Raw genomic sequence first — 13,064 nt, 5'->3', positions numbered from 1 at the left:
GATGATGGTAGGAGCTACGAAGCTCATGATGGCAATGGAGATCATGATAGGCCTACTCTGTCATGACGGAGACCAAGATCATGATACAAAATCACAATGGCGACAAAGAGCATTATACACAATCACGATGGCGGCGAAGATCATGATGGCATGGTTACAATGAAGACGAAGATCATGACTACACCGCGGAACTTTATACAATTGCTTGTTTCTTTATTGATTTGGCATATTGAAAAATTAAAAGTAAATCTTTGCCGATCATGATTTTTATGTTCGAATTAAGCCAACTTTATTTTGCCCAAGTGCATATTTCGAAGATTATTTTTATTTTGCATGTTTAAGTGCATATATTAACATCTTTCCTTGTTTTTCTCGATTTATTACTAATTTCAAAATTTCTCTGTGATAAAACTGAGAATAAGAAGGAGTATGTGAAAAATAAAACCAATAATTCGTTAATTACTGTTGAGGACATAAAACTGCTGTGACGACAATCGATACTTCTCCCTAATGCATAGGTGGGCAAAATGTGTATTGCAACACAAAACAAACTCTGTGATCGCCGTGAAGTCAGGCTACCTGCCAAAGGAAAACAAAACCAACCGTAGATATCAGTGCTGTATTTCTTGCTCTCCCCACCTTGTCATTTTGTTGTAATGCAGGCTGCATCAATTTTCTTACATTTTGTCCGCCTCTGCCCTAATGTATAGATTGAGTCGTTTTTCACTTTAACATGAATCTGTGTACAGATACGGAATTAAATTTTGGAGCTAGTCTTGATGGGAGTCCAACTGTATGTAGACAACAATTTCACACGACTGTCCACAAGTAGCATATATACAGGGGCTCCTGTTTACTGCACATGCGCAGTGTGTTATAAGTGAAACTTTTACGAGGAGAGTCAAAAAGTAACTTTAATAATTGTTTTATTAATTCAATATGTACAATTAGATTACAAATACTTCATTACTTCTCAACATAGTCCCCACTACGTTCAATGCAAGTATTCCTGTTATACTATGTTGAAAAGTGATTGTTTTTAATCTTAGTGTACATTTTCAATTAATAAAACAATTATGAAGGTTACTTTTTGACTCTTCTTCGTACAATAAGGGAGCTCCACATTTTATTTTCGTATCTGTACGTACATTTTAGCCGTGTAAGTTTAATGTTTCAGAAGCCAGGGCGAAAGTACGCGTCGCCTAGATATCATTCAGACTGTTACAGACCGATTATTTAGTCCTGACAGCTCAGTGACGCGAAAGAGGAGTAGTGGGGAGAGCTCCGAGCAGAGATAAGGGCGAGCGGTCGGTAAAGGAATGCAGTTACAGCTTAATTGTACTAGAAACATACCGCTCTCCTGCACAAATGACATCCAATCGCTCCAAAGGCAAGCGAGTAACTAACCCAAACACCCCTTGGCATAACTAAATGGACTCGCCTGACCCAGGCGCACATCTCCGGCGACTGTCAGGACTAAATAATCGTAGGCTACTGTACTCTCATTTCGTAGAACCAAAAATGAATATGTTCAGACACCTGCGACAATAAAGCCACATGTTGTTGAGATCATGAAATTGCTGCGACGACAATGTTGCTAGTGCGCTAATAGAAACAAAACTGAATCTAGCTATTTAAACATCTACGAAAATGAAGACAGCGAAGTGTAAATTTTCACTTAAAGTTTTACTGCATAACCAAGCGAAGAACCAGTGCATGATTGATCTGCTTACAAATTTAACGGCCGACATCCCGAAAGAAAAAAGTAGCAGAAAAGATTTATTGGAGACAAATTAGATTTAATAAAAATGATAACATGATGGCATTTATTACTTTAAATTATTATCCCACATCCTGGGATTCTGCCAACATGTAACTCTCATCCGGAATACTAGACACCATGCAATACGAGAACTTATTGCTAAAAGTCTCCCTTCCTTCTTCGAGGTTCACCAAGAAGTCCACTGCCTTGCAAAAGATGGAAGTTCTCGGCGAGTTGACATCATTGCCATTGATAGAGAAAATGACAGAGCAATTATCATCGATCCCACCGTGCGCTTTGAAACTGTAGTTGAACAACCCATAGCAGTACATGAAGAAAAGAAGACCATCTATGAGCCTACGATTTGAATACTTTAGGGATTATTATCATATGAAGGGTTCAGAACCATAGTGGGCCAAGCGCCATTTACTAAAACCGTAGAAAACATGGGTTAAAATGAAGTTTTTACCATAATTCAATGGGAACATACAGCAAGTAATATAAAGTGTACACATTAAAACTAAATGATATGTCAGTCTTCATTAAACTATGGTATTCACTTAACTTTAACCCTTGCTTTCTCCGTTTTTAATAAATGGCGCTTGGTCCACTATGGCTCTGAGCCCTTCATATACAAGGACAGCTTGAAGTATTTGGATTATTGTTCGGAGCAAGGGCAACAATTCCAAAATTCTCAGTTGAATGTTTTAAGCCTTTTGGAATTCCTTTAAATTTTTTTTTTAATTATTGCTGTAGGCGTAATGAAATATTTTGTTCAGATTTTACGTAATCACCTGTACACCTAGCTTAAATTTCTTTATATTCTATCTGATTACTAATAATTATTGAATAAACGTACTTTCCCAAGGGTAGCTTCCATTTGAAAATAATTTGTTTAGTAGGCCTATGCTGTGTATTTTGGCAACCCTTACTGAAGGGCAACTACCCTTGTGGGATTTATATATATATACAGGGTGTTTAAAAAATACGGGGCATAATTTCAGGTATGTATTTCCCACATGTAGACAATCAAATTAGTTCATTACAACATGTGTCTGGAAATGCTTCATTTCCGAGTTATGGCCTTCACAACGTTGAAATTCACCGGAACGTTTTCTTTCCGCAGGTCGTTGTAATTACAGAAGATGTTCAAAATGTCCACCTCCTGCTTGAATACAGACCTCACATCGATGTCTCATTGACCTGCGAACACGATCCCAAACTCCAGGAGTATTGCGTATGTCCTCAGAACAAGCCACAATTCGATTCCGAAGGGATTCCAAATCAGGCACCGGAGACGAATAAACCAATGATTTTAAATGGCCCCACAAGTAGAAATCGAGAGGGTTCAGATCAGGTGAGCGTGGAGGCCAAGCAATTGGGCCACCTCTACCTATCCATCGATCAGGAAACCTTCGATCCAAGTATCTACACAACACTGAATGTAACCTTCGCCTCGGAATGAACTGTCAGAGTGCCCTCTTAATGTCTCCTTTGACGGCAACGACCTGCGGAAAGAAAAAACGTTCCGGTGAATTTCAATGTTGTGAAGGCCATAGCTCGGAAATAAAGCATTTCCGGACACATGTTGTAATGAACTATTTTGATTGTCTGTATGTGGGAAATACATACCTGAAGTTATGCCCCGTATTTTTGAAACACCCTGTATATATATATATATATATATATATATATATATATATATATAAGAAACTTCTAAAGTGTACTTTTTACTGCATATATATATTTCAATTTTTAGCGCATATTTAAACACGTTTTACTGCATAGTTGCATGGATATTTTCAGGTTCTTTAGTGTATAAAGTTCCGTGGTGTAATCACGACTATTACTAATGCGATGACAAAAGCTATCACATTGAATATGACCACGATGGTGAAGATAATCATAGTGACCGCGATCACGATAGCAGCGACGATCAATCACAGCATAGCAATAGAAGAAAAATAAAAATTACTAAGTAAAATTGCAATTCCTATACTTACCAAACTCTAAAACCACAACGCTCTTTGTTTCGATGACCCAGAATTCCGACTTATCCGAGGCTTGAGCGTTTAATTTGCATTTTGCATTATTTACTGCTGAAATTGACAAAGGCGGTGGTATATCAGGATTGTCTGTGCTCCATAGCGAGCTTGCCTGTGTTTACTTCCTTACGTACCGTATCGAAAAACAGACTGACGATAGAACATGCTTTTCAAGTGTGCGGGTACACGGGAAAGCCATTTGGCTTGATTAATTCGAGCGATGAATCTAACGTTTAATGCATTGACAAACCCTTTGCCCAAACAGGAGCATATAGAACTATCACCTGTAACTGTCTCAGAAATACTGTCGCGGCACGTGAACAGACAAAAGAATGGAACTACTGTTACGTCACTCCATGCTAAAAATATGACCATAGTACACCTTTATCTTAATAATTTCTTAATTTTATTTGCATAAATACAAATGGTATGATGCAGAGTAAAGTAGTCCAGTAGAGCAAGAGTTAGGAATTAATAAATTTTATACGATAATAATTAGATAACAATATTAGAATAATAATTACGAAAAATAATACCAATAAAAATAGTAATAGCAATTTTATTATTACAGTATTATTATTATTATTATTATTATTATTATTATTATTATTATTATTATTAATTCCGGGTATAGTTATGAGAGAAAATGCGAATACTTTAATTGTGGAAACCTATATGCTATCCGCCATGTCCTCGATTATCTATTCTTTTGCGAGGTCCGCCTGTGATTCTTTATTAAAATTTAATAATTACGTATTCCGACGAAGATATGAGAGCTCAAACACTTTTCTATAATAGAAATTCAAAATTTCTTTCACTAGTCTCCAAATGCATTAATAATGCCAATATGCATGGCTGCGAATTCGATGCTTTCAATGTATAGACCTAATTTGCTTTTGACAATTACTTATCATTTATGTATTCTTGTAAAAAAATTTACTTAATTTTCATTGTGTCGTCTCTAGTATTCTCATAGTATAATATATCATAGATTAGAAAAGAATTCTTCGTTTAATTATTAGTGTTACACTTCACGTTTCCGACGGCAATATCTGACTGTTCTCTTTATCTTCTGTATTTTTAAACAAATATGAATTGCGAATAATTTCTTAACAATACTGGTTACATATCGCAGTTCAAGGTATGAGAAGTATAATCCATAATCTCAAAATCTCTTTTCTCTGTGTTAAGATGTATCCATATCACAAATTTATGTTACAGTAATAGTGATGGTGATGATGGTAGTAATACTGTTGGTGGTGATGGTGGTGGTAATGGTAATAGTAGTAGTAATATTAGTGGTGGTGGTGGTCCGCGTCACCGTTTTTGGCGTGCGAAATAAGTAATGGGAACGTTACATTTGTGGTTTACATTTTCCGCAGTCAGTCTGACAACTGTGTTTGCCAAATGGCTGATGTGACGTGTATAGGAAGTGGTACCATTCTCAGCTGCACTAGCAACATGCTCACAAACTGGACACTATATATCTAGAACACACGCCAAAAACGCTGGCGCCAGCTGTAGTAGTAATGGTAATGGTGATCGTAATATTAGTGGTGTTGGTGATGGTATTGTTGTTGGTAGTAGGAGCAGCTGCTTACACTTTGTGATAATACATACTTAATACATAATAATAATGTATACTTTATGCTAAACTACTATTGGATACATGCTGTTGGTTAGCACATAAATGAAATAGACTATAATAATAATAATAATAATCATCATCATCATCATCATCATCATAATCATCCTTCATAAAAGGCATTGAGGCACTTCACTTCAGGAAAATTTTATGCCATATATTTCTGTCATCACAAAAGTTTTTATTCATTTTAAATTTCCTAAGAAATCATTCGTGTGTCTAGACCAACTTTTTCAGCCTTTTTCAACATGTGGCACACTAAAGGTGTAATTTAAAATCCCGCGACACACTCATATAATCTAAACCAGTGGTTCCCAGCTAGGGGGAAATTTTGAGGGTTTTAGGAGAGTATAAGGACTATAAAATAAAAATAAATCAGATAAATGTATATGCATTAATATATAAATAAAATATTTTAAATTTTATTTGTATTGTTTTTAGTCAACATAGGGGGAATGATATTGAGATGAATGGTGAAAGGGTACATGGGGCAAGAAAGGTTGAGAAACACCGAAACAAAATACACATTATTCACAAGTAGAACTAATATATGAATCGCTTCATAAAGAAAGGGCATCAGTCCAGTTGTGGGAAATGAAGAAAAACTGTCCGGACCGATGCCCCTTCCTTTACAAAACATTCACATTCCGAACACAATATCACGATGAAAGAAATGTTGGACTGGTTTCTTTTCTTGATAAAATGATGTGTTGAACATCCAAGATGGGAAATTCAATGTTAACTCAATTTCGAAAAAAAATGTGACTGATGCCCTTTCTTTATGAAGCGATTCATATATTTTTTGTACTTTTATTTCGAGTTTATTATATAAATGTAAAATTTAATGACAGAAAATTATTACAATGCAATATTAGTGCGATATATTGTATTATGTATATTTTCTTAATTTGTTATTTAGGCAATATGAAAACATACAATATTATTGCACGTCTTGTCGAGATACGAATATTTAATATACGATTTTTTTTTCACAAAGAGGAGTAAAATTCTATATTTTTAAGGTTGGTATGATATTCTAACTTACTGATCTGGCAACCCTAGCTGCGCATCAGTCATTCTCTTTTCTGCCACACGCACACCTACACTGAGTTGACTGACTGTGAATTTGTGCCTCGTTTGCTGAAAGTTGACTCTTGTAGACTCACTTTTTACTACTGTTTTCACTTTTATTTTTTCTAATTTATAACAAGAACCTTTACTTTACTTAAATTTGAATTTTGAATTCATTTTTATGTGTATTTCAATACGTCATATAATGATAATACAAAAATGTGAAGTTTTGATACTTCAGTCTTTGACGTATTTATTATAGCAAAATATCAAAAAAGCTATTTTTGCTAATACATATTAGTGAACGTTTTCGCCATTATTATGGGCATCATGAGACTAATAAGTAGATATCTATATAACGTAAGTAAATCCATATTAAACATAATCAATGAACAAGTTAAAAAAATTAAAAACAACCATCAAATTGAAAAATAAATGATTAAAATAATTGACAAGGATTACGTGTAAAATTTATTTGAAATTATGCATGTTTTATAAAAACGTACTAAAAACAGTCTATATGAGAAGAATACGTTTTTATTAAATATGCATAATTTAAAATACTTTTACATCCAATCCTGGTCAATTATTTTAATCATTTATTTTTTTAATTTGATGGTTGTTTTTAATTTTTTTAACTTGTTCATTGCAATATGTTTAATATAGATTTACTTACTTTAGATAGATATCTACTTATTAGTCTGATGATGCCCATAATAAGAGAGAAAACGTTCACTAATATGTATAGCAAAAATAACTTTTTTGATATTTTGCTATAATAAATAAGTCAAAGACTGAACTATCAAAACTTCCCATTTTTATATTATCTTTATTTTATTGTTTTCATTTTCTCATGCAACACCAGCGGATCATTCGTGGCACACTACTGTGCTGCAGCACACAGATTGAAAATGGCTGGTCTAGGCAAAGGCCTTATTTTAACTCCTACTCATTCATTGATATATTGCAAACAGATTATACAAGTGTGATTACCTGAAGGAAACAATATGATTACTTATGTTAACTTATGCGGAGTTCTTGGCAATAAAGCCATTAACTCTCTTTTGATTTCCAATATACAATAGTGATGTAGCAAAAAACAACCATTTAAATATAGACACCATGTTTTTATGTTACATGACGGTTATCCTACATGCAACCCCCAAACTGTTTGGAGGACCACACCTGCGTTTGGTTAGCGTGTTCATATGACCTAGCCAGGAAGATTATTATCGGACAACTCCACTGACCATATCCCTCATTCACCACTTAGGGGACGCTTATGCATGCCATGACAGGTTAGCATACTGAAAAGGTACTTTCTTCATTTTTGATGAAACTGTTATACCACTGTGACTTGGTCAGGTTGCACCATGGGAAGGTGAGGATGGGATTTGAGTAGGAGAGATTATGGAATGCACTTCACTACTCCTTGCAACCCATATGATTACTTATTAGCACTTCTAATACAGCATTAAAGCTAATGAATGATTTAATGCAAATAAAGTAGCTCTAATTAACCAGTGACAATGACAGATGTGCATAAAAGGACATTCCGTGAAAAGATAATCGAAAATTTAGAAATCCTGAACTTATGTTGTGAGTACATTCTTTCCCTGATGATGTCTTATGTTAAAAATCAATATATTTTTAGTGCTAATCAGAACATAAATAATTTCAATACAAGGCATTCAAGACACAAATTAAATATCCATCTATCCTCTATTAATCTCAGCTGTTATAAAAGGAGCTCACTATTTATGTATTACAGTCTTATGTAATGTCTAATTATTTAAAGCTTCGAAGGGCCAAGAGAAAAAGTTTGTAACAGAACAAACAAAATTTTTCCATATTCATAAATTTTACTCAACAGATGAACTGTTTATGCTTGTAAATTGAATCACTCTACTTGCTATATAGAAATCATATATATTTTTGTGCAATTTTTTCCTTATATTAACACAGTAAAGAGTTATGAAGTCAATCAGTGAGTATATAAGTGTTAAAATTGTATATAGAACAATGAAGAAGGAATTACAACTTTGGTTCTCTAGTTACATGCATAGTAGACAGATCGAGTGCAGTCAGAAAGGGTAAACAGTAGGCTATTTAGAGAGACTGGGGAAAATAAAAGACAATCTTATAGTGATGGAAGTATTGTAGAAGAACTCCCATTGGTATTCATAATTTTTCATTCAGCATATAAATTAAACACTCCATAATAACTGTGAATATGAAAAGTTTTGTAGTTTTAAAAAGAAGATAAAGAGATTCCAGATTTTTCCTTTAAACTTTTCTAGCTACTTGTACAATCTTTGTGACTGCATATACTATTTTTATACCACTTTATCTTTAATATTTTCAGTTTAACCCTACTTCAACTTATCTAATATTTACACATTAATGTTAAAATTGTCTGTCAAAATTTTATTTCGTGCAAAAATAAGCTACATTTTTGTAAAAAAAAAACCATGTTTGACATACTATAGGCTATATAAAAATGGCTGCACTCCTATTTCTACTTCTCACTCAGTAATGAAGATAGAATGCTGTTGTTTATGTACAGTAGTGGAAAAAAAAAAATTTTGAATAAGGAACAAAAAAAAGTTTCCTTCCCAGGCAGGATTCGAACGACGAAAGTCTTAGTTACCAGTCTATCGTGCTTTGGAGTGAACAAGGCTCTGAAATCACCTACAAGGGTCGGTCCGGTTTTTTTTTGCCACTACTGTACATAACTGGCTTCTTTTTACTTTCTTTTCAAAGGTAAAAGGAGACAGTGTTTTAATTTTCTTATGAAGATCTAGTTTATGCAAATCTGACTTTCAGGTAGAAGCTCCCTGCGAAGCAGGCTTGAAATTATTGAAGCTCTATTTGTTATGTAGACTAGTAGAACTACTTGCAAATCACTTTCATCTTGGAATTTGGTTTCATTTTCATCGATTAGCATAATTATTGCTTCCTTGTTTATACTCCAAAAAATATTAATTTAACTTATTTCTGTTGTTTTAAAATCTCATGACTCTAATAATATCACCCAATTTACTTGAGATAAAATAAGATCAATTTTTGCAAATAACATTCTGATTATGGTAGACTTTTTAAGAATTACCACAGATACACAAAATGAGGAGGAATATATTATGTAACAGGGTGGAGTGATTTAAATCATGATTTTAAACACTTGATTTTTATTATATAAATCACTGATTTAAAAAAATTATTTTTATTATAAAAATCAGTTAATTATTTTTTAAAGTTATGTTTGTTATTACTTTTTGAAAAGTAATAATTTACAGATACATCCTATATATTGACAATGACATACCAAGTGGGTAAATAATTAAAATCAGTTCGCTTTCTTATAGAGCTGTCTAATGCTGTAGTCCATTGATGTTCAAATTCAAAGTGCTGTTATTCTTTTCAGTTTGTTTTATGTCATTTTTGAGTTAACATCTCGTAGTAACTTGTTATGCTAAGAGAAGAGTCACTTTATTGAGTGTATTAAGTTTTTTGTTTGCAAAAGTGTAGCAAGAACTTTGCTGTTAATTTAAAATAAATAATCCAGGCCGAAAACCTGATCCAGTTTGGAGAGAATTAAAAATTGTTTAGTTTTTCCCACTTCAAGTGGAAAAGGCATAAAAGCTAAATGCAAATCATATTGTTTAGAAATGCAAGCATTAGTTGCTACAATGAAGTTACATATTCAAAAATGTAACAGCATAAAATATAAAAAAAGAAAAAAATTAGGATAGGCCTACTCCAATACCTGACAATGAAGACCAAAATTTATAGATAGGCCCAGTAGTTGCACCTTCAGTATCAAAACAAGAGAGATCATTAGTTACGGATCACCTGTCCACTGAGAGACCATATCTAAAAATTAAGTAAAGTCAGTTTAATCCCTTTGTCAACCGAACAAATAAAAAACAGAAAGAAGACTTAGATAAACAACAAACAGTTCCTTCTGCTGCATTCAGCTGTAAGACAGAAGAACTGGTTCAAAAATATGTTATAATGTATCATATCCCAATTCAAATTATTATTAAAACACAGCATGTAGATTGATTCTTCATTATTCATCCTAGGTACTTCATAAACACTGAAGCATACATCAATCTGAGAATAATTTCAAATGATTTACATAAGCGAAATTTATTTTTAAAAAAATTCGATTTAAATCAAATAAATCTGATTATTTTTTTACATCCTGGTGCATTCTAAGTTACGCAACAGGCTTGGTATAGATAAAGCATCAAAACTTGTGTTCCTATACAAACATTTTAATAAGCAGACACAATCCAAGATGAAGAAAATAATTTGCTGCGTTTTCATCTATTTGTGGGTTGTGATGTGTTGTTGTCTTTTAACATATGTTCTAGTATTTTTATTGTTTCACGTATGGGTATGTTAGTGAGTGTATAGATTGGTGATGTCAAACGATGCTAGTGTTGAATTATGGGGTATGTGTTCGTCCTTGATGTGGTTGACTAAGTCTGGGTTGTTCTTGACTGCAGTGTGATTGGTGAATTGTATGTTGCTCCTGATTATGCTTTCCATGTATTTAGCTAGCGGTAGCTTGTATGCTGGTGCAGACATGTAATTAAGTAGGAGTCTGATTGGTATATTAGGCTTGTGTATTTGAGATTGACTATTCAGTTGTGGAGCTTCTGGTTTTATTTGTTTCGAGTATGTTTTTTTTTTATTTAAAACTGGAAAAACTCGAACTCCTGTTTGGTCATTGGTATGATTAGTATTAACAGTACCTTGTTTACTTAAATCAATCCAAGTAAAACAATTTTACCGAAATAAAAAAAACTGATTTAAATTTAAAAAATCATGATTTTTCTCCACCCTGTTAATAAGTGCATTAGTCTCGATACTTCAAATATATTTCTTCAATAAAAGTCGGAGAACATAATCTATCTATTTTCATACTTAATTAGGCTTACTCATAGTTTCTCTTCTCGCTAGCAATTGTAATATAGCGGCTTATACAGCAAAATATCATGGGACTGCAAGTAAAGTAAATTTCTTATTTAGATTTGTGTGCCAATTTTCAATTTCATTTGTCATTTTGAGTCAATCTGACCACCGTTGAACAAATGAAGACTCAGTGATATAGGCCTACTTATAACATGATCTTAAAATAACAATTTTAAACAAGGAAAGTAGGCCTATCTAATCTCCAAATATTAAACATAAGAAAAATTGTCGTTTGGCTTTGGATTGTAGTCTTCGTTTTCTCATATATTATACAGAAGTAATAAATAAAAAAAAAAATTAAGAGGAAGATACATGTCAAGATGACATAAAATAAGGTATTTGTGTTTAAGCTTTTAATGCTACCTTGCACTCAAATTTTCTGTGGATGGTTTCTGACAAACTTATGCGAAATTTAACGGTTTTTTGGTCATACAGCACATAGGTAACGAGGAGTAGGCCTTGTGTGATTATGTTTTATTAACTGAGGAATGACTCTATTAAATAGGATACTGTAATTATATGGTTATGTTAAAATAAACAAATATCCACTGTCAAGTCAGGACCCCATCAGGAAGGTTAATATCTAGAACTGTGTAACTGTTTAAAAACTTTAAAACTTTATAAATACAGCATTTCAGTGTAATGAAAATATTGTGCTATGTTCACAGAACATTTAGCTAAACTGAACTGGTGTGTACAGCCAAAAACAGAAAAATTCGTCCTTTATACACATACATAAGCCTGAACAAAATCAGCATTCCAGTAATGTTAGTATAGGCTACATACACAATATGAAATAATAGGTTTTATTTTGCATGTCACATTTACTGCACACTCAAATGTGATTAATTAAACTAAAATACAACATGCGTATTGAATGTATCATGCTTAAGTCTTCATCTTCACTTCAATCTTCATGTTATATGAATATATATTGCTTGTCAGCATTTCCATTACAATTTATATGTTAAGGCACTTTATTAAATAAATTTACACAAATTACCTTGACTTGACACTTCCATAATGACTTCGAAAACACAAAATTATCATCACTAAAAATAATTAAGCCGATCTTATAGGTTAACTGTCTATAAAAGCGAGAACATGATTATATTCACACGACGGCAACCATGTTGTTTATTTACATCTGCCGTCAGCTGTTTCCGGTAGCCAATCATGATGCAACGCGGGAATTGAGAGTTTTTTTTATCCACGTGGCCTTATTGACGGAACGGATCATTGAGTAGTAAGCGTTTGTTTCTTGCGTACGAATCTTTTCTATTTTGAAGCAGATATTCTATGATTATAACTAAATTACAGTGGTCTATACGCGCTCCCAAACTAAAAATAAATAAATAAAAAACACAAATGAATAGATGTTGAACATAAATGTTGTAGTTAACTCCGGAAATAACCAAGAAAAAAAATTCGTAAAGAGATCTTTATAAAAAAAATACCAAAAATACACAAGCTATGGCTAATGTCTTTGTCGTATGGAAATGGAACTTGGATTTTGGAACAGAGATATGGAGAAATGCAAATTCATTGATATTTCCGA

At 33.1% G+C, this 13,064-nt stretch overlaps 1 protein-coding gene across 1 annotated transcript in view; it reads right to left on the bottom strand.

Annotated features, from left to right (window-relative positions):
• Positions 1-12,665, bottom strand: part of LOC138714846 (beta-1,3-glucosyltransferase) — a 291,403-nt gene extending 278,738 nt beyond the window's left edge. The window contains exon 1 of the mRNA XM_069847042.1: positions 12,510-12,665. Coding sequence (XP_069703143.1) covers positions 12,510-12,528 — 19 coding nt within the window. The 5' untranslated portion in view covers positions 12,529-12,665. The remainder of the gene's footprint in view (positions 1-12,509) is intronic.
• Between the last annotated feature and the right edge of the window lie 399 nt (positions 12,666-13,064).

This window comes from Periplaneta americana, chromosome 15 (genome assembly GCF_040183065.1).
Source record: "Periplaneta americana isolate PAMFEO1 chromosome 15, P.americana_PAMFEO1_priV1, whole genome shotgun sequence".
NCBI lineage: Eukaryota > Metazoa > Arthropoda > Insecta > Blattodea > Blattidae > Periplaneta > Periplaneta americana.
This window is presented reverse-complemented; position numbering and strand designations above follow the sequence as displayed.